Below are 19,940 nucleotides of genomic sequence, written 5' to 3'. Positions count from 1 at the left end.
GATGCAACACTCTGGGATACTTATAAAGCGGTAATCAGAGGCCACTTAATACAACAAAAAGCCAGAATGAAAAAGGAAAAAAACAAGGAAAACTTGATGAGTTAAATCTGGAAATTGGGAAAAAAAGAAATTATACTGAAGGAATCACCAAATAATAGCGAGGTATCAAAAGAATTAAAAAGCTTGAATAAAAGAAAAGTATAGATTAGAATTGGAGGAAACAGCCAAACAATTAAGATTTATCAAACAAAATAATTTCGAGAATGCCAATAAGCCAGGAGCATGGCTGATGAGAAAAATTCGAAAGAAAAGACAGAATCAACAAATAATACAAATCAAGAAAGAAGATAAAATTATTACAAAAGACGATGAAATCCTCCAAGAATTTGAAAAATTTTACTCACAATTGTATAAAGAAGAGACCATTGACCTGACGAAAATAGTGCAATACCTTGGGAACCAGAAGTTAGAGAAAATTACGGAGGATCAGAGAGGAAATCTTAAATAAAGAGATTTCGGAAAAGGAAGTAAAGAATGCAATAAGATCATTGAAACTAAACAAGGCACCAGGTCCTGATGGCTTCACGGCAGGATTTTACAAAACAATGCAAGAGGAGATAGTGGCATATCTGAAAAGAGTAATGAATAAAGTATTGCAGAACAAAGAATTCCCGGACACATGGAGAGACGCAGAAATAATTGTAATACCTAAAGAAGACCAAGACACCACAAATGTGAGGAATTATCGGCCTATCTCTCTATTAAATTTGGATTATAAAATATTTACATGTATATTGGCGAATAGATTTAAAGAATTTCTCCTAAATTGGGTGGGTCAAGATCAAACTGGATTTTTACCAGGGAGGAAAATGAGTGAAAATGTCAGATGCATTTTAGACATTATAGAATACTATGAATTGGAATCATCAGAAAGAACTAGCACTTCTCTCCATTGACGCTGAGAAAGCCTTTGACAACTTAAATTGGTCTTTTTTAAATTGTTATTTAAAGAGATAGATATTGGCTTTCAGTTCTATAATGCGATAGATACTATATACGAGGACCAAAGGGCTAAAATTAGGATCAATGGGCAGCACTCACAAAATATTAAATTGGAAAGGGGGTGAGACAGGGGTGTCCCTTATCGCCTTTAATTTTTATTTTCGCCTTAGAAGTCCTATTAAAAAATTTAAAAAAGGATCAAAAGTTGAAAGGTACAAAAATAGGGACTCATGAATTTAAAATAAGGGCCTTTGCAGATGATATTATCTGTATTATCGAAGACCCAAGATCAAAATTACAGTTGTGGTTGTCCAAAATTCAGGATTATGGGGAAGTTGCTGGATTTTATATAAACAAGAAGAAATCTAAGATTTTAACAAAAAATATATCTAAGACAAATCAAGAAATCATACAAAACATGACAGGAATTTCAGTCTCGAAGAAAATCAAATACTTGGGAATATGGTTGACGGCAAAAAACGCGTATCTATTGGAGAACAATTATAATGTAAAATGGAAAGAAATCAAAAAAGACTTACAAAAATGGCAACATTTAAACATTTCTACTATTGGGTAGGATTGCAACGATAAAAATGAACATCTTACCAAAAATCTTGTATCTTTTTCAAACTCTACCCATAATTAGGACAATTAAAACATTCACAGATTGGAATAGAGATCTCTCAAAATTTATTTGGAATGGCAAGAAACCCAGAATAAAATATGCAACGATGACAGACAAAAAAGATAGAGGAGGATTTGGCCTCCCCAATTTTAGACTTTACTTTGAAGCCTGTGCACTGTTATGGATTAAGGACTGGTGTAATCTAAAGCGGGAACACATTCTAAATTTAGAAGGCTTTGACTTGAGGCGGGGATGGCATGCGTACATATGGTACGATAAGAAACAAATAGAGAAAAACTTTGGGAATCATTTCATCTGCTCCGCCCTAATAAAAGTATGGGAAAAATATAAAAGATTTATGTACGTTCGGACCCCATTATGGATATCGCCGTTAGAAGAAAACAGCAGGAAAATATTAGGCTGGCCTGAATGGCCAACCTATAAAGAAAATTCTATACAAGAGAGATGATAGTTATCAGATAAAAACTTTGGAACAAATTAAAAAGAAATATAAAAATTTGACTTGGCTTCAGTATGCCCAAATAAAGCAAAAATTTGTGGCGGATAATGAAATTGGCTTCACTACAAATGAGAACTTTTGGGATAAGATCCTCCAAAATGATAAGAAAGAAATAACTAAGATATATGAAAGATTATTGGATTGGACGAACGCAACTGATGAAGTCAAAAACTGTATGTTAAAATGGGCCAAGAACATTGGCAGATCAATAAGTATGGAGGAGTGGGAAGTCTTATGGAAAAAGAAACAAAAATATACCTACGCATGGGACTTAAAGGAGAACTGGTTAAAATCATTTCACAGGTGGTATATTACACCGAAAAAATTAGGAGAAATGTACAAAGAAACGCAAAACCACCTGTTGGAAATGTAAGACTCATATTGGTTCATATTTTCATTGCTGGTGGTCATGCTCAGAAACAGGGAAATACTGGAAAATGATACACGTAGAATCTCAAAAAATACTAAAGAAAACATTCCCATTAAAACCAGAATATTACTTACTGGGGCTGACTGACTTGGAAACAAATTTCAATTTAAATGAAGATAAAATCTTTACATACATCTCCACGGCAGCAAGGATTATCTTTGTGAAATATTGGAAACAACAAGGCGTCCCAACTAAAGATTAATGGCTAGGGAAAATTGATGACATTAGAGATATGGACGAATTAACATTTCTGTTAAGATCCTATAGAGTACAATCAACAAATAAGACTGACTGGAAATTATTTAGGGATTATATGGCAACTAATATTACTTAACTCCTTTTTTTTTCTATTGGAAACTGGTAAAATGATTAGAAGACATAGGTTCTACCAGGACAAGACATTAATATAATATAAGTTAATTAGATTCCCATAAGGGACGAATGGAAGGACAAACATGTTATATGTGTATTAGTGTTTTGTTTTTTTTTTGGTGTAATCTATATCTATCTATCTATCTATCTATCTATATATATATATATATATATATATATATACACGTATTTTAAATCTCTCACTCTTTTTCTTTTCATTAGTATTATTATCACTCCTCTTCCCTTACAAAATTGTTTGTGTTGTCTGTGTTGTTTTTGTTAGTGTGACACTGAAAACTCAATAAAAATTACAATAAAAAAAAAAAAGCCTGGCCCCACAACCAAGTTTTAACCTTCCTACGGAAGGATAGGAGGGAGGGAGCCTGCCTGACTTCAATGGGGAGGGCGTTCCATAGGCGGGGAGCCACTACTGAAAAGGCCCCGTCTCTCGTCCCCGCCAGACGCACCTGTGAGGCTGACGGGACCGTGAGCAGGGCCTCACCGGATGATCTTAAGCTTCGAGGTGGGTCATAGCGGGAGACACGTTCGGACAGACAAGCTGGGCCGGAACCGTTTAGAGCTTTATAGGCTAAAGCCAGCACCTTGAATTGTGCTTGTTAGCTAATCGGCAGCCAGTGGAGCTGGTGTAACAGAGGAGTAGTGCGCTCCCTAAACACCACTCCAGTTATTAACCTAAAGTCAACACCAAGCAAGGCTGCTTATCTAAACTACAATTCAAGGGCATCTTATTTTCAACAAAGAAGTCAGAAACTGAACTGTGTCCTATTGTTGTTTCCTATCGTAGAACAAATAAGACTCACTGAAGAAAGCATTGTGGTGAGAACAACTGTTCTGATTTGCTTTGTATCATTGTTGAACTAAAGTGAATGTACCCGGGCTGTGGCGCAGCTGGTTAGTAGCCAGCTGCAAAAAATCACTACTGACCGAGAGGTCATGAGTTCGAATCCAGCCCAGGTCAGATTGAGTCCCCGACCATTAAATAGCACAGCTCCTTGTTGACCTAAGCAACCCAAAAGATAGTTGCATCTGTCAAGTAGGAAATTTAGGTACCGCTTTATGCGGGGAGGCTAATTTAACTAATTTACGACACCATAAAAATGTCCAGCAGTGTGCAGAAAGGAATAAGGAAGTACTCCATCAAGGACTTGGTGTCACAGTGGATGATGACACAGCAGCTCCCCCTGTGGCCGGAATCAAGCATACCCTTATGAAGCCAGAAGCTGGAGAATGTTAAATATCCTCCGTGTCTCTGTCTGTATGTCGTATGTCTAATAATGGCATTGAATGTTTGCCATGTACGTGTGCGTTGTGATCCGTCCTAAGTCCCCTTTGGGGTGAGAAATTAGGGCGGGATAGAAATACTGCAAATAAAATAAATAAATACGGTTTCCTTTTCTACTTAAAGCCACAACTGACTCGTATGCATTTTTGAGATCAGGGTCACACTATATTAAAAGGGGATGACGCGTCTTTAACCGGATATGTGCTTGCTTTCACGATCCGAGATCACCCGTCTGGCCAAGCCCACACTGCCATAGAATGCAATGCAGGGCAGTTAAACTGCATGAGGTGGCAATGTAGATGGGGCAGAGACTGGAGCCATGCGCTCCTCCCTGAACTGGAGAGCCAGCCTGGCTGTCTGTCTGTCTCACAGACGGATGCCATGGATGGGAGCTCTGTGGGTCATTCATCGGCTCCTCTGCCCAAGCCTTCTGGTGATTCGCCCAAGGACACTCCCCGGGAACCCACCGCACTGAGCCAGGGCAGTTCAAGTGGGGTCCAACTGCATCCGTTCCGCAGTGTTGGAGTGTAGACGCGCCCTGAGCCTGAGCCTGAGCCTGAGCCAGTTGTTCTGCTTTGGGCGCCTCTTCCTTGGAGGCCTCTGCAGCTGCCCCCCCCCCCCCTCCTCCGCCTCTTGTTTTGGCCAATGCAGAGAAGAGAAAGGGGCCTTTAACGGGAGACCCGTACGTACGTACCCAGCATGTCCTCGGAGACGGGGGTGCGGAGGATGTCCCCCGTGAACTCGCAAGAGGTCTTCTGCGCATCGATGCCAGAGGTGCCCTCAAACACCTGCAGGAGAAAGGGGAGGGCAGAGGTCAAGGAGGGGCAATTAGCAGGGATTAGCAGCAAACGAGGAGGGGGAGGGGGAGGGGGAGGGGGGTCTGGCCTTGGCAGAAGGAAGGAAGGCTCCCCTTCAGAGGAAAGGCCAAGCCTGGCTTCCCTTCCCCTCCGTCTCTCTGTGCCACCTCAGATCCCCAAGACAGCCACAAACACTGGCTTCCCCAGTGACCTGGTGCATGCTGGGCCACAACTCCCACCCTCCAGGCACAGGCCAACCTCAGCCCTTCAGGTGTCTTGGACACCAACTTCCACTATTCCTAACAGCCAGTAGACTCAAAGGATCCAGGGTCTGGAGAACAAGAATCCCTGTGAGGAGCGGCGGAAAGAGCTGGGCATGTTTAGCCTGCAGAAGAGAAGAAGGCTGAGAGGAGACATGATGAGGGCCATGGATGAAGACGGGAGGGGAAGGCATAGGGAGGAGGGAGGGGGCTTCCTTTCTGCTGCCCTGGAGACTAGGACACAAGGGAACAACAACAACAACAACATGTTTATTTGTATCCTGCCACCATCTCCCCCAGAGGGGACTTAGGGCGGCTCACAGAAATATCAGATACGAAACAACAATGGCTTCAAACAACAGGAAAGGAAGGAGAATCCATCTGAACACGAGGAAGAACTTCCAGACTGAGAGAAGGAGCTGTTCAGCAGTGGAACTCTCTGCCTCGGAGGGAGTGTGGTGGAGGCTCCTCCTTTGGAGGCTTTGCAGCAGAGGCTGGATAGCCGGCCATCTGTCGGGGGTGCTTTGAATGCGATTTCCCTGCTTCTTAGCAGAATGGGGTTGGGCTGGATGGCCTGTGAGGTCTCTTTCAAGACTAGGATTCTAGGATTCCATCTGCCTCGTGAGCACGGGACGTGTACAATCACAGAATCCTAGAACCCTCGGGTTGGAAGAGACCCCTCGGGCCATCCAGTCCAACCCCTTTCTTCCAAGAAGCAGGGAAATGGCCTTCAAAGCCCCCTTTGCAAAATCCTTTTCTTTGAAAGCACCTTCTCTTTCAGCTACACACTGGCCAACATTTTCTCCACCCCCCCCCCCCAGCATAGTCCAAAACCAAAATAATTTCTGCCGGTGTGTCATTCCCTTCATGCCAGGCGATGCCCCAATGACTGAGCCGTGCAAGTTCCAGGACGGCCACCTCCCTCTTGCCCCTTTCTTCTCCTCCTCGTGAATTCTGCTGCAAATGCGATTCTCCTGCTTCTTGGCAGAAAGGGGTTGGTCTGGGGGGCCCGCCAGGTCTCGGAGTCTAGGATTCGACCATTCCCAGTGGGACCTGTAGCCCGGATCCTTGGCTGGAGGTGGATTCTGGGAACTGCAATCCCGGGCAAAGGAGGCAAAGCTGGGGGAAGCCAGGCCTTGTTTGGGCAGCGAAGGGTCCCTGGAAAGGACCCCTCCCCACCCCCCCCCACCCCACACACACACGCATGGCCACCCGCCGCTCTTTGATCGGAATAATATTTGACACCCTTTGAAGGCCCTGACCTCCGGACCAGGCTTTAATGAGATCCCTCCGAGGAAGGAGAGGGGAAGGGGGGGGGGGCTTCGCACATCTGCCAGCTGTGGGACCCCCCCCCCTCACCCTTCCCCAGGTGTTGCCCTCTCAGCCCTTCATGGGATTAGGAGGGAGGGAGAGAAGGAGGGAGGGGCACAAGGGGTCTCCTGAAGAGGAAGAGGAAGAAAGGGGGAAAGGAGGAGGAGGAGGAGAAGAGGAGGAAGAGGACAAGGAAGGAAAATGAAAGAGAAAGAGGGGGAGGAGGAGGAGGAAAAATAGAGGTGGAAGAAGAGGAAGAAGGAAGGAAGGAAGGAGCTGGAGGATAAAGAGAAAAAGGAGGAGGAAGTGGAGGAGGAAGGGAAAAGAGGAGGAAGGGGGAGGCTGGAAAGAAAGAAAGAAAGAAAGAAAGAAAGAAAGAAAGAAAGAAAGAAAGAAAGAAAGAAAGAAAGAAAGAAAGAAAGAAAGAAAGAAAGAAAGAGGAAAAACAAGGAGAAGGGAGAGGAAAAATAAAGGCAGAAGATGAGGACAGGAAAGGGGTAGGAAGGAAGAAAAAGGTGCAGGAGAAGAAATAGAAGAGGGGGAGGAAAGAGAAAAAGAGGAAGAGAAGGAGGAGTGTTGGGGAATCTGAGTGCATAGGATGGGATGTCGGGAACGAATCCCTCAGCTTAGCCCTGCCTCTGGTCTAGCTACTCATTGAGGACTAGAAACTTGATGACACAAAAACTAGTGTGGCCCAGGGATGAAACCCAACAAGGAGGCGGAGGAAGAGGAGAAGGAGGAAAAGGAAAAAATAAAGGCGCAAGAGGAGGGAAAAAGAGAAAGAGGAGGAAGAGGAGAAAAATAAAGGAGGAGGAGGAGCAGGATAAGAAGAAAGAGGAAGAAGAGGAGGAGGAGGAGGAAAGACAGAGGCAGAAGAGGGAGAAGAGAAAGAGAAGGAGGGAGGCAGGGCGAGTGGGGGATGGCAGAGACAGCCAAGGCCCTGCTGCCCTCCTCTTCCTCTGCTTTGCTTCTGCTTGGCTCCAAGGAGGAGGCTGCCTTCCTTCCTTCCTTCCTTCCTTCCTTCCTTCCTTCCTTCCTTCCTTCCTTCCTTCCTTCCTTCCTTCCTTCCATCCATCCATCCATCCATAGATCCATCCAGGGCCTCCCAGAATCCCAGCCATGATGCAGGATGCGAGCACAGGGAGGAGGTCCGAGTGCCCATGTCTTGAGCGTGTCTTACAATTAGGATTGCTTAATCTCATGGTGACCTCTGCATCTTTTGAGCTGTTAACTCTCTCTTTACTGGGTTGTTCTCCTTTGGGTGCACCAGCAGAATCAATGCAGCTTGGTCCTACTTGAATGGCCATGGCTCGAGGCGACGGGATCCTGGGAGTTGAAGTTTAGTGTGGTGCCAGCACTCTTTACAGAGAAGGCAGAGGACCTCGCAAAACCACAGCTCCCAGGGTCCCGTTGCATTGATGAGCCATGGCTGTTCAAGTGGGGTCAAACCGCATTAATGCCCCAATGTGGATGCACCTTATGTTGCTAAGGGTTTTGTACATGGGAGTAAGAGCAACAGTGCTGCCTCCCTTTCCACAACAGGGTTGCATGGAGTCCCATCCATGAGGGGGGAATTGTTAATGTGGGATTTGTGTATTGATAGTGTTTAAATGCAATTTGTGCCATGCTTGTATTGCAACTGATTGCGTCATCCAGAATGTACCATAGTGTGGAAAGAGTTAATTGCCAAGAAGCTATGATGACCTTGATGTGTGGCTGGAACTAGGGAATATCCAGACACAAGTGTTTGTGCTTACTGTTTGCGTCAGTTCAGTTGAGTTCTGTCTGCCTAGAGTTTGAGTCAAGTTCTGTTGGAGAACAGAACAGTCCTGTGTTCATCTGTCGTCTGCAAGTCTGTTTGCGTTGATACAGTAAAACTTTGTAAATAGTTTTACCAACGTCTCTGAGTGTCTCTTTGTTCTGCACTCCACTGCTTCCATCCAACTACTGCTGCGCTGCAAATACTCTGACACCTTTGTGCCGTGTATTCTCTCAGATGTCATCTGATGCTTGTTCCTCCAAGTCTGGAGTGGGTGCCCTTCTCCACACCCGGCCTGCACATTGCAAATGCACGGCTCACCGTACGTTCAGTACGTGCCTCGGGTGGGAGGCTGCCGGCTCATGAATCTGTTCTGGTGACTCAGCGCTGACCCTGCGCCGGCAGTTCAAGAGCATTAAAGATTAAGGGCCTTCCTCCACAACAGCATCCCGGAGAGACAGAAAGTGAAGGGTGGACTGGCCAAGAGAGTGGCTCAGCAAAGGTCACCCATGGGACTCAAAGCCAGGTCTCACTGTGGCCGAGCCCAAGGCTGAAACCACAACGGAACAATACAGTGTATAATTATTACACCACAAAAGTATCACTTGCTACATTGCAACCATCATGCAATTTAGGGTGCAGGCAGGCACACTTGAGTACTGATGCAGTGTGACACCACTTTAACTGCCATGGCTCAGTGCTACAGAACCCTGGGAGTTGTAGTTTTGCTAGGACTTCCACCTTATGTGCTGTGGCCAAATTATAGCTCCCAGGATTCTGTAGAACTGAGCCAGGGTGGCATTTATCCCGCAGTGGAGATGCTTCCATAGACAATGGCCACAACACCACAGCTAATGCTTGTTAGACCTGTGCAGAAGGAGGGGAAGACTGGATCCGCACTGCCTTATTGTGACTTTGAAACTGCATTACTACGACAGTGAAAGTGGTGCAACAGCATCCATTGTATCATGATGCCGCCTTAGGTGCACCTTACGAATTCATTGCCTGTAATAAGATTGTGGCAACATTATTTCCAAGCACTGAATTCTTCACTTGTCAAAAGGGAATTTGATGGGCCTCCTTGCAGAATGGTGCCAAGTCAAGGAGCTTGATCAGTGGCCACCAGTTTGCAGCTGTTGTTGAAACATTTGCGAATTCTCACCTGTCCCAATGGGTTGTCTCTCTCTCATACTCACCTGGACAATGGCCTTTGACCCGGCCACCTCCAGCACCTGGCCGCTCCGCTGCGTCCCGTTCGGAAGAGTGAAGTTGACGATCTCGGCATATTGGGCAAACTGCAAGGCAAAGGGGAAAGATGTGTCAGGAGGGCCCTTGGCTCAGGGTTCCCCCAAAGAGCCCAGAAAACACCCGGGAGAGGTAAGTACGCAAGGAAACTGCATCCCCTTCCTGAGTGTCGAATATATGGCTGCGGCTGGTGAAGACGCCTGCGCCTCTGGTTAAAAAATGACTGTTTGTGGGTTCAAACTACACTCAAAAAACCGTTAGATAGAAATGGCACAGCATTTCTAGTCATATGAAAATACTGTTTGATGGACATGTGGAATATTGATAGCACTCCAGTAATGACTGTGAATGTCATGATGAAATACTTTAGGGGGTGTGGTAATGGCTGAGTTGTAACTCCGTGAAGGTCATTGCAAAGGGTTTGCATCCGCCAGTATCCCTTACCAATGACCTATGCACAGGTGGCTCTAAGGAGGGTGAAAGAATCCACCTTGCTCTCTCCTGCATGACTCATTGTGAGTATCTGTCTATTCTGTACGTTACTCTCTGAGAATCCGATTGTTTGTAAGGACAAGCCTGAAAATGGATCTGTGTGTGCTGATTGTATATTTGTATATATTGCAACGGTGAAGATTAAAGCCTCTGGATATTTTGGATGAAAACCTGAATCCGTGAGTTTACTAAACAGTGTATAGATAAGGTCAGGTGCTGGCAGTTGGACTCTGCTGATAGATGTTTGCTGAGAAAGGACACTGCTGTATTTTGCTTGCTTCTTGGACACTTGCTATGCAGAACACAGTGGTTCGGGAGGTCATGATTTGAAAACTATACATCATTTCATCCTGTGTCAAATCAAGTCTTGCCAGGTGAACCTTATCTCTTTTTTGATAAGTGAGGATGGAGATGAAGTACCTTGCAGAAGGATGTCCAAAGAGGCTACATCTTGGGAGGGATTTTGTGATTGTGAATAGAGTATGACCCACTATGTTCCTGATACATGATAATATCGAAGCCTATTGAAATGAATGGCTTCCTGCTTAGGAATACCATTAAGTAGCACTGGGGGACCTAGAAAAGGCCCAGCGGGACGTCATTTGAGTGTTCCCTGTGATCTTCTTGCAGACAAACTAATAAAATGTGGTTTAGACCAGGCATGGGCCTACCAGCTGTTAGGAATTGTGGGAGTTGTAGTCCAAAACACCTGGAGGGCCAAAGTGGGTCCATGCCTGGTCTAGACAATACTCTCCAGTGGTTCCTCTTCTTCCCCTGGAAAGAAGTGGCTATTTTGGGGCCACAAAGAGGTCCCATCTGGTGTCTGTCAGGGCCATTCAACATCTTTTTCAGTGACTTGGATGACGGAATGAGGTGCCCAGAAAGACTCAGTGAGAAGTCCTTGAAACCCAGGTGTCAGAGGCATGATCTCATGGCTGCTTGGTCAAGCTTGTGTTTACTTGGTGTCTCCAAAACAGGCAATGTTGCCATAGATTCAATTACCTGTTCCAGCTGTCAAGCTCATGATTCAAGTCTTCTGTGTTTGCCTATGTTCCTGAAAGAGTTTTGCCTTGGAAAAGTTATGCTATTTTCATGCTATTTTGGACTTTGAATATATGGACTACTGCTATTTTATAGCACCTTTTCTACTGCCTTTTGGGAAATGCCCCTCTTTCCTTTTGCACATGTTTTCTTAATCAACTGCTGTTACTACTGGACTCTGGTGTGGTTCTGGGTGAAAAGGTGTCCCAAGGCTAGAGGTCAACACTTGGGCAGGTCACACTCTCTCAACCTCAGAGGACGGCAAAAGCGAACCCCTTCTTGACAGGAAACCCCGCATGGGAGGCTCTGCTTAGGTCAGTGGTTCTCAACCTGTGGGTCCCTCCCCAGTGTTTGGGTTACAACTCCCAGAAATCCCAGCCAGTTTGCCAGCTGTTGGGATTTCTGGGAGTTGAGGGCCAAAACATCTGGGGACCCCAGATTGAGAAACACTGGCTTGGGCTCCCATAAGTCAGAAATGGCTTGTAAACAGTCACAACTCTTGGTCTGGTTTCCTCCGGGCTCTGCTGCTCAGGGGGATCCCTGTCTCCCAGCCCTTTGGCCCTTTTGGCATCCCTTCCTTCCCTGGACGCCGTCCATCTTGACCGGGATGTGGGCTTTCCAGTCGGCCGACTTCCTTGTGGACGGACGTGCTTCTCTTTGGCTCAGGCTGTACTTTGGACCCTAAGCCCCCTGGCTAAAGGAGCCGCCTTGCTTGCAGAAAAATCTCTTGTGATCCGGCTCTTTGGTGGATCCGATTAATCCCCTCCTGTGCTGTGCGTACCCGAATGAAAGGCCCTATAGAAGCCATGCGTTGGCCTCGAGGCGCTTTAATGGCCTGTATCGGAGGAATGCTCCCCAAGCCTAACAACCCAACGGCAGAAGTTAAGTCCCTGATACATTCCTGGTGTTTTTCACTCCAAACCCACACAGGTTTATTTGGAAGCCACTCCCTTTGATTTTAACGGCATTTGCTCCCATGTAAGCAGACCTGCCTGGCACTTGGTGCCATTGCCATGATCTCTTGTAGGTCCGGGTTAAGAGAGTTACCTTTTTGGACTTCGAATCCAATATCTGAAGAGGGGCTTTTAACTCACATTGGCAACAGCTGTGTAAATTAATCCACTGGTGCGGTGGCTGATTGGCCTATTGCAGGTTGAGCATCCCTTTTCTGAAATACTTGAGACTAGAAATGTTTCAGATTTGGTTGTGTTGTTTTTTTTCGTGTCAGGGGCAACTTGAGAAACCGCAAATGGCTTCTGGTGTGAGAGAATTGGCCGTCTGCAAGGACGTTGCCCTGGGGACGTTGCCCGGATGTTTTGATGTTTTAACCTTCCTTGTGGGAGGCTTCTCTCATGACCCTGCATGGAGCTGGAGCTGATAGAGCGAGCTCATCCACGCTCTTCCTGGGTTGGATTCGAACCTGGCAGCCTTTACGTCAGCAACCCAACCTTCAAGTCACAAGGCTTTAACCCACTATGCCACCGGGGGGGGGGGGGTCCTGGTTGTTTGTTTACATTTTGGAGCATCTACATTGTCAGAAATATTAAAAAATAACTTGGTATTTTTAATATTGGCTTATAAGATGACTGGGCGTATAAGACGACCCCCATCTTTTCCAGTTAAACTAGAGAGTTGGGGATATACTCGCCATATAAGACTACCCCTCTTCCAATGCTTCTGGAGCATGGCCATACAGCCCGGAAAACTCACAGCAGCCCAGTGATTTTGTCCATGAAAGCCTTCACCAACACAACAAAGTAGGCACCGGAACAAGGCCTCTCCTGTGATTCAAGCACTGAGAGGTTAAATGGATGCAATGACTCAGCAGAAGCTGCAGTTCACTATAAGCAGATGTGCCTATAGCTTAGAACGCCTCAGTGTGGGAGAGGCCTCAGTGTGAGGTAGGCCTCAGTGTTAGTAGGCCAGAATGTGAGAGAGGCTTCAGTGTGAGTAGGCCTCAGTGTGAGAAGCTTCGGTGAGAGAAGCCTCAGGTTGAAGGCCTCGTGTGTGATGCTCCAGTGTGAAGGCTGCTGTGTGTAAAGCTCCAGTGTGAAGCTCCTGTGTAAGTTTGGTGTGAGAGGAGGCTCGGTGAGAGCGAAGCTGTCTACCGTGTTTCCCCGAAAATAAGACAGTGTCTTATATTATTTTTTACTCCCAAAGATGCGCTAGGTCTTATTTTCAGGGGATGTCTTATTTTTCCATGAAGAAGAATTCACATTTATTGTTGAACAAAAAAATGAGCATTTATTCTGTACTGTACAGTAGTTGTCATCACAAACCAACATAACCAAACCAGACAAACTGTGACTTCTGTCAAGAATTTCTTGTTACTACTATTATTTCCATATACAACTGGTATATACATTTACCAATCCTGCACGCTATGGTGTTTTGTTTGGTGGGTGCCGGGCATGCTTCCAAACAAAACCTTTGCTAGGTCTTACTTTTGGGGGAGGCCTTATATTTAGCAATTCAGCAAAACTTGTACTAGGTCTTATTTTTTGGGGATGTCCTATTTTAGGGGAAACAGGGTATTTGCATGAGAAAGAAGCCCAGCGTGGAAGCAAAAAAGGAAGTATAAAGAACGTTATTTGTGTTATTATGGAAACCTTGGTTTTGTAAACAGTGCAGAGGAGGTAAACAAAGGTTGTGTCTGTTAAATCACAGTAATACTATGCATATATATCCAATAAAATATTAATACGCAGCAGTGTAGTATTTCTAAAATAGATATTACAGGATTAAATTCTCACAAGTATGTGTACATATAGCAAAACAGTTTGAGTTTAATTCACTCTACTGCTTAAAGCATATAGTGCAGAGTTAAGCTTTTACTCATATATGCACAAGTAACAAAATAGTTGGAGTTCAATTCACTCTTTTGCATCTTTCTATAACAATATTACAGTTGTGCAGTATGCTGCAAGTAGTTGTCTTCTTTTGCTTTTCTGCATATGAGGAGGAGGTTGGTAAGTAGAAATGAGAGAAGTCTCTGATATGAGAAATGTTTGTTGTGTCCTTTGTTTACCTCCTCTATACTGCTTAGATATCTGTGATTTTTTGGTTTGTAAACAATGCAACCATATTATTTCGCTACAAAGAAAAGCCTCCAAAGCAAGCAATAGCATTGGTCTCTGTGTTTTTGTTCTTTTGATCACTTTGGTGCTTTGGGTCTTTTGTTAATAAGTCTACTCGCCGAACATATATTTGCCTATGCAATTGGCCTTCCGTCTTTGCAAGTTTGACTTGTGTGGATCTGATTAATACATACGTTCTTTCTTGGAATCTCTAGCTCCTCTGACACAATTGTATGACCATGAAGCCATGGTGGAGGATCTAGATCAGGCATGGGCTGACTTTGGCCTTCAAGGTGTTTTTGGACTCCAACTCCCACCATTCCTGACAGCCTCGGGCCCCTTCCTTTTCCCCCTCAGCCGCTTAAGCGGCTGAGGGGGAAAAGGAAAGGGCCCGAGGCTGTCAGGAATGGTGGGAGTTGGAGTCCAAAACATCTTGAAGGCCAAAGTCAGCCCATGCCTGATCTAAAGGGAACATCTCTCTAGGCACGTGTAGGTCCTCCAGCACAACCTCCTGTGATCCTGGACAGAATGGGATGCTTTAAGGAAAGAGACGGAAGCAGCAGTGGAGGCACAATCCAGGTGGATTGTATTATGGTGCCAACCTAATTTCACAGGTGAATCCCCACCTGCAAAAAAAAAAATCCCACCTGTGAAATGTGGGCCACTTTCCAGAAGAGTGGCCCTCTTTCGCCACGAGGGGCTGCCCGTTCAAGACATTCTCAGCCTAAGAATAATCAGGAAAAGTGAGATGGACAAGAGACCCGGTGAAGCGGCTTAAATGCTACGATGCCACCGCAAAGACTGGGTTCTCGCTCTGCGCATGTGCAAGACTTCTGTGACTTCAAGCTGCCTGTTGACTTATGATGATGCCCTTGTTAATTTTGCAGGGTTTTAAGAGGAGAGGAAGTCTAGAAGCTGGTTTTTCCAGGTCCTTCCTCTGAAATATCACTTGGGGTCTTCTCTTTGGACTGCCATTCCCAGTGTAGTCGAAGGTGAACCCTATTACTGTATATGCATGTATGTGACTGGGTTTCTGTGGGATCACTACTTGTGTGGATGTGTGTTAAGAGAAAAACACCTGGTTAATTACAACTCATGGTTGAGTAATTGGAACAATCAGGGCTAACAGGCTTGAGCCACTCCCTGAATGGGGTATATCTGGGAAATGTTTGCAATGTCTTTTGGGGACTTACTGGGGGACTTACTGAATGCTTGCTGAGAGCCTACTATGAAGTTGCATGAATTTAATGCCAGAGACTATGTGAGTTTTTGTTGCTGGAAGTTTTATTATGATATTTGACTCTGCTACTTAAGAGTAAATTTTGATTTTCTCTTCCATTTTCGTGGCTTGTTTTTCTTTTGCTCATTGTGGATACAACAAAGGACTGGATAAGTCTGGACAGGACTGCACGCAGTTTGTTTTTCTACAAACCCGTAACAACCCCCCCCCCCCAATAAAATATAGTTTATTTATTTATTTATTTATTTACAGCATTTATATTCCACCCTTCTTTCTCACGCCGAAGGGGACTCAGGGCGGATCACGTTACACATATAGGCAAACATTCAATGCCTTTTAACATAGAACAAAGACAAGACAAACATAGGCTCCGAGCGGGCCTCGAACTCATGACCTCCTGGTCAGAGTGATTCATTGCAGCTGTTTGCAGCTGGCTTGCTCTCCAGCCTGCGCCACAGGGAACGTATAGTTTTGCCAAGGGCCGGACTGTGGTGCAGCTGACTAGTAACCAGCTGCAATAAATCGCTACTGACCAAGAGGTCATGAGTTTGAACCCCAAGTTGGGTTAAGCCCCCGACCATTAAATAACCCGACTTGCTATTTACCTAAGCAGCCCGAAAGACAGTTGGAAATTTAGGTAGGCTTTATGCAGGGAGGCTAATTTAACTAATTTACAACACCATAAAACTGCCAGCAACATGTCGGAAAGGAATGAGGAAGTACAGTCACTAGTGGACAGTGAAGCAACAGCTCCCCCTGTGGCTGGAATCGTGAAGCTGGAATTGTTAAATGCCTCTGTGTGTGTCTATACTGTATGCTGTCTGTCTGATGGCATTGATTGATTGATATTACTCAGGACTCCTCCCTACCGTACCAAATGTGACCTTAAATGATTCTAATGCACTTTATCTATTTATGAATTTGTTACCCATAATGTGCACCGTACACTTTGTTTATCCACTATTGCAACCTCATTGTTTTTAACCTGATGTTTTAATTCTGCGTTGTGTTTTTAACTTATTGTGTATATTTTTTATTGGTTTTGTTTTTGTCTTGATGTTTTATATTTTATCATTGTTTGTATTTTGATTTTGCTGTAAGCCGCCCCGAGTCCCCTTCGGGGGAGATGGAGGCGGGATACAAATAAACTTCTTCTTCTTATTATTATTATTATTATTATATTGAATGTTTGCCATATATATGTTCATTGTAATCCACCCTGAGTTCGCTTCAGGGAGAGAAGGGCGGAATATAAATACTGCAAATAAAATAAAATAAATAAATAAATAAGGACACCAGGCTGGATAATAAGAGCTGGCATCACTTTCAGCTGAAATTAACTAAAATACCTCTATGGCTTCTGCTTCAACCTGGTGAGATCTATTCTGGACTATTGGCTTCTTTTTCTCACCAGGCTTAACCCACAACTGCTTGGATCTCACTGTGCACTGCTGCTCTAAATTGCTCGACAACACCAGTGATGCTGGCTGGGGAGTTATGGGAGAGACAGTCTAAAGAATTGCCTCGCCTTGCTTTGGAAGCTCTAGTCTGCAGTATTTGGGGGAAAGGGGTCAAGGGCAGGCCTTGTGTGTCTTTATTTGTGCCTTCAAGTCACCTTTTGGCTTATGATGGGAGACTCCCATGAAATTCAGGAGATTTTCTGACAGTGAGTGGCACCCTCACTGTCCATCTTTCGAAAGGACCTTAAAACATGGTTATTTTGATGTGCATTCGAATAAATAGTCCCGGTTAGTTATTAGTGGCCACAACTACTGCACTTTATCACACCCCACTCTTATGGATTGAACGCTGTAATGAGATCCTTAATTCCCTTTTGTAGAGTCTGCTGAATTTTATCTTACTGGTTGTATATTTTGTTCAGACTCTAATCTTCTAATGTTTTATGTTGATATTTTATTCTGGTTTGTATTATTATACTATTTTACCTGTTTTACATTGGTTTAATTATGCTGTGTTTTATTGTATTTTGGAACTGGGCACGTCCCCATGTGAGCCATCCCGAGTCCCCTTTGGGGAGATGGGAGCAGGATATAAAAATACTGTATATAGTAATAGCTTAATGTATTAATTTGTTATATATGGTTTGGAGTTCTCGGTGATGCAGTGTGTTAAAGCTGAGCTTCTGAACCTGTTGACCGAAAGTTCAGCGGTTCGAATCCAGGGAGCGTGGTGAGCTCCCACTGTTAGCCCCAGCTTCTGCCAACCTAGCAGTTTGAAAACATGCAAATGTGAGTAGATCAATAGGTACCACTCCGGCGGGAAGGTAAGGGTGCTCCATGCAGTCATGCCAGTGGCAACATAACCTTGGAGGTGTCTACAGACAACGCCGGCTCTTCGGCTTAGAAATGGAGATGAGCACCAACTCCCAGAGTCGGTTACAACTGGACTTAATGTCAGGCGAAAACCTTTACCTTTATCTATATATGGTTGATGTAGTGTGTAATGTGTTTATTTGGTTATATGATATTTTTCGTTGAATTTTTTATGTTATGTAATTTTTCTTGTCTTTAAGCATTGTATGTTGCTTTGAATCCCACCCATGAGAGAAAAGCGGGATATAAATAAATAAATAAATAATATTCCTTGTCGGTCTCCCTGCCAACTACGAACCAAGGCTGACCCTGCTTAGCTTCCAAGGCCAGATGGGAACCCAGGCGACCCAGGCCCAGTGCGCCTTATGGGGTGTGTCTGTGACCCTTGGAGGCACACTTGGGCTCCTCTCTCTTGGGCATTTTTCTGTTTGTAAAGAACCGTTAGCCGCACTGGTAATTTTATTTCTAAGCACAGGATGGAATCGAGGTTTCAGGGGTTTTTTCCAGAAAAACACTGAAATTGTAGTTTAACAATACCACCCACCCACCCACCCCCCGCCATCCCGCTCATTCCCAAGCCTGCATTGTACCTTAACATTGTCCAGCACCACCAGCGGTCCGTTCACTCCGCAGACGGTCCAGTAAGCTGTGGAAAGGAGGAAAGAGGGAACAGGGTCAGCACTTCCTGTGGAAACCATGGGCCTCCAAGCCCCATTGGCAGCGGGGGGGGGGGGGGGGGCTCTCCCCAAGATGCAGGGACGTCTACAAACACTGGGAAACTAGGACTCCCAGCATCCCTCAGCACTGGGCCAAGGGAGTTAAAGGGGTCTCAAACTGTGTTTATTCGGCAGTGTAAATAGCAGGGAAACAACCATCTTTCCATTGTTTGGATTGGCTTGCTCGTCTGGATGTATTTGTGATCTGGAGTTGTTTTGTTTTGTTTTGCAATTACAGTAGAGTCTCACTTATCCAAGCTAAACGGGCCGGCAGAAGCTTGGATAAGCGAATAACTTGGATGATAAGGAGGGATTAAGGAAAAGTCTATTAAACATCAAATTAGGTTATGATTTTACAAATTAAGCACCAAAACTTCATGTTATACAACAAATTTGACAGAAAAAGTAGTTCAATACGCAGTAATGTTATGTTGTAATTACTGTATTTATGAATTTAGCACCAAAATATCACGATATATTGAAATCATTGACTACAAAAATGGCTTGGATTATCTAGAGGCTTGGATAAGCGAGGCTTGGATTAGTGAGACTCTATTGTACCACTTTTTAATGTTATGATCTGGAGTTTTGTTTTGCAATTTCCACTTTTTTTTGCTTTGTGTTGCAAATTCCACTTTTTTGTTTTGTGATCTGGACTTTTGTTTTGCAATTTCCACATTTTCTTTGCTTTGTTTTGCAAATTCCACTTTTTTTGTTTTTGTTTTGCAATTTTCAGTTTTTTGTTTTGCCAACTCTGCCTTTATTCTGTTTTGTGATTCCCACTGTTTTGTTTTCTTTTGTCATCTCCACTTTTACTTTGTTTGGCAATTCCCACTTTTTTGTTTTGCAGTTTCCACTTGTTTTTGTGTTGTGATCTGGACTTTTTTTGTTTCGCCACCTGCACGTTTACTTTGTTTCCTCCTGCCACCTCCACTTACCGGGTCCTGTGCCGTCTCCTTGCCCGGCCTCGCCCCGCTTCCCTCTCCTGGGAATCCCTGCCTGTCCGCCCGCTTCTCCCCCCTTGCAGGACCCCCCCCCCGTCCTGGTCCATCAGCCCCATTGAGACTGACAGGTCCAGCCACCATTGCTGTAAGGGTCACGGCCCCGAGGGAGGGCCCCCCACATCTGGGCGATGGGGCCCCGCTGGACCCCTGCTGCTCCTGCGGCTGCTGAGGCTGCAAAGGCGATGGCCCAAGGAGAGGGCAAGGGGCGAGGGCCGAGGGGGGGTCTCCTTTCTCTCCCCGCTTGCCCTAAATACCCAAGAGGCCTTTGGCTCCCTGGGGCTCCTTCCTTCCTTCTTTCTGCAAAAAGGAGCAGCAGCAGCAGCAGCAGCGCCTTGGCCTTCCTGTCCAAACACCCTTTTGTTCTCACTCCCTTTTCCAATTGAGAAATGTGTGCCATGCGCGAGAAATGGCGG

The 19,940-nt window shown here is 45.0% G+C and overlaps 1 protein-coding gene across 1 annotated transcript in view; it reads right to left on the bottom strand.

Moving 5' to 3' along the window:
- Positions 1-4,946: 4,946 nt before the first annotated feature.
- Positions 4,947-19,940, bottom strand: part of LOC134295149 (V-type proton ATPase subunit B, kidney isoform-like) — a gene marked incomplete at its 3' end in the record, with an annotated part of 31,092 nt that continues 16,098 nt past the window's right edge. The window contains 3 exon segments of the mRNA XM_062967040.1: positions 4,947-5,040; positions 9,576-9,674; positions 18,398-18,453. Coding sequence (XP_062823110.1) covers positions 4,947-5,040; positions 9,576-9,674; positions 18,398-18,453 — 249 coding nt within the window.

The sequence above is a fragment of the Anolis carolinensis genome, unplaced genomic scaffold, assembly GCF_035594765.1.
Source record: "Anolis carolinensis isolate JA03-04 unplaced genomic scaffold, rAnoCar3.1.pri scaffold_84, whole genome shotgun sequence".
NCBI classification, from domain to species: domain Eukaryota; kingdom Metazoa; phylum Chordata; class Lepidosauria; order Squamata; family Dactyloidae; genus Anolis; species Anolis carolinensis.
This window is presented reverse-complemented; position numbering and strand designations above follow the sequence as displayed.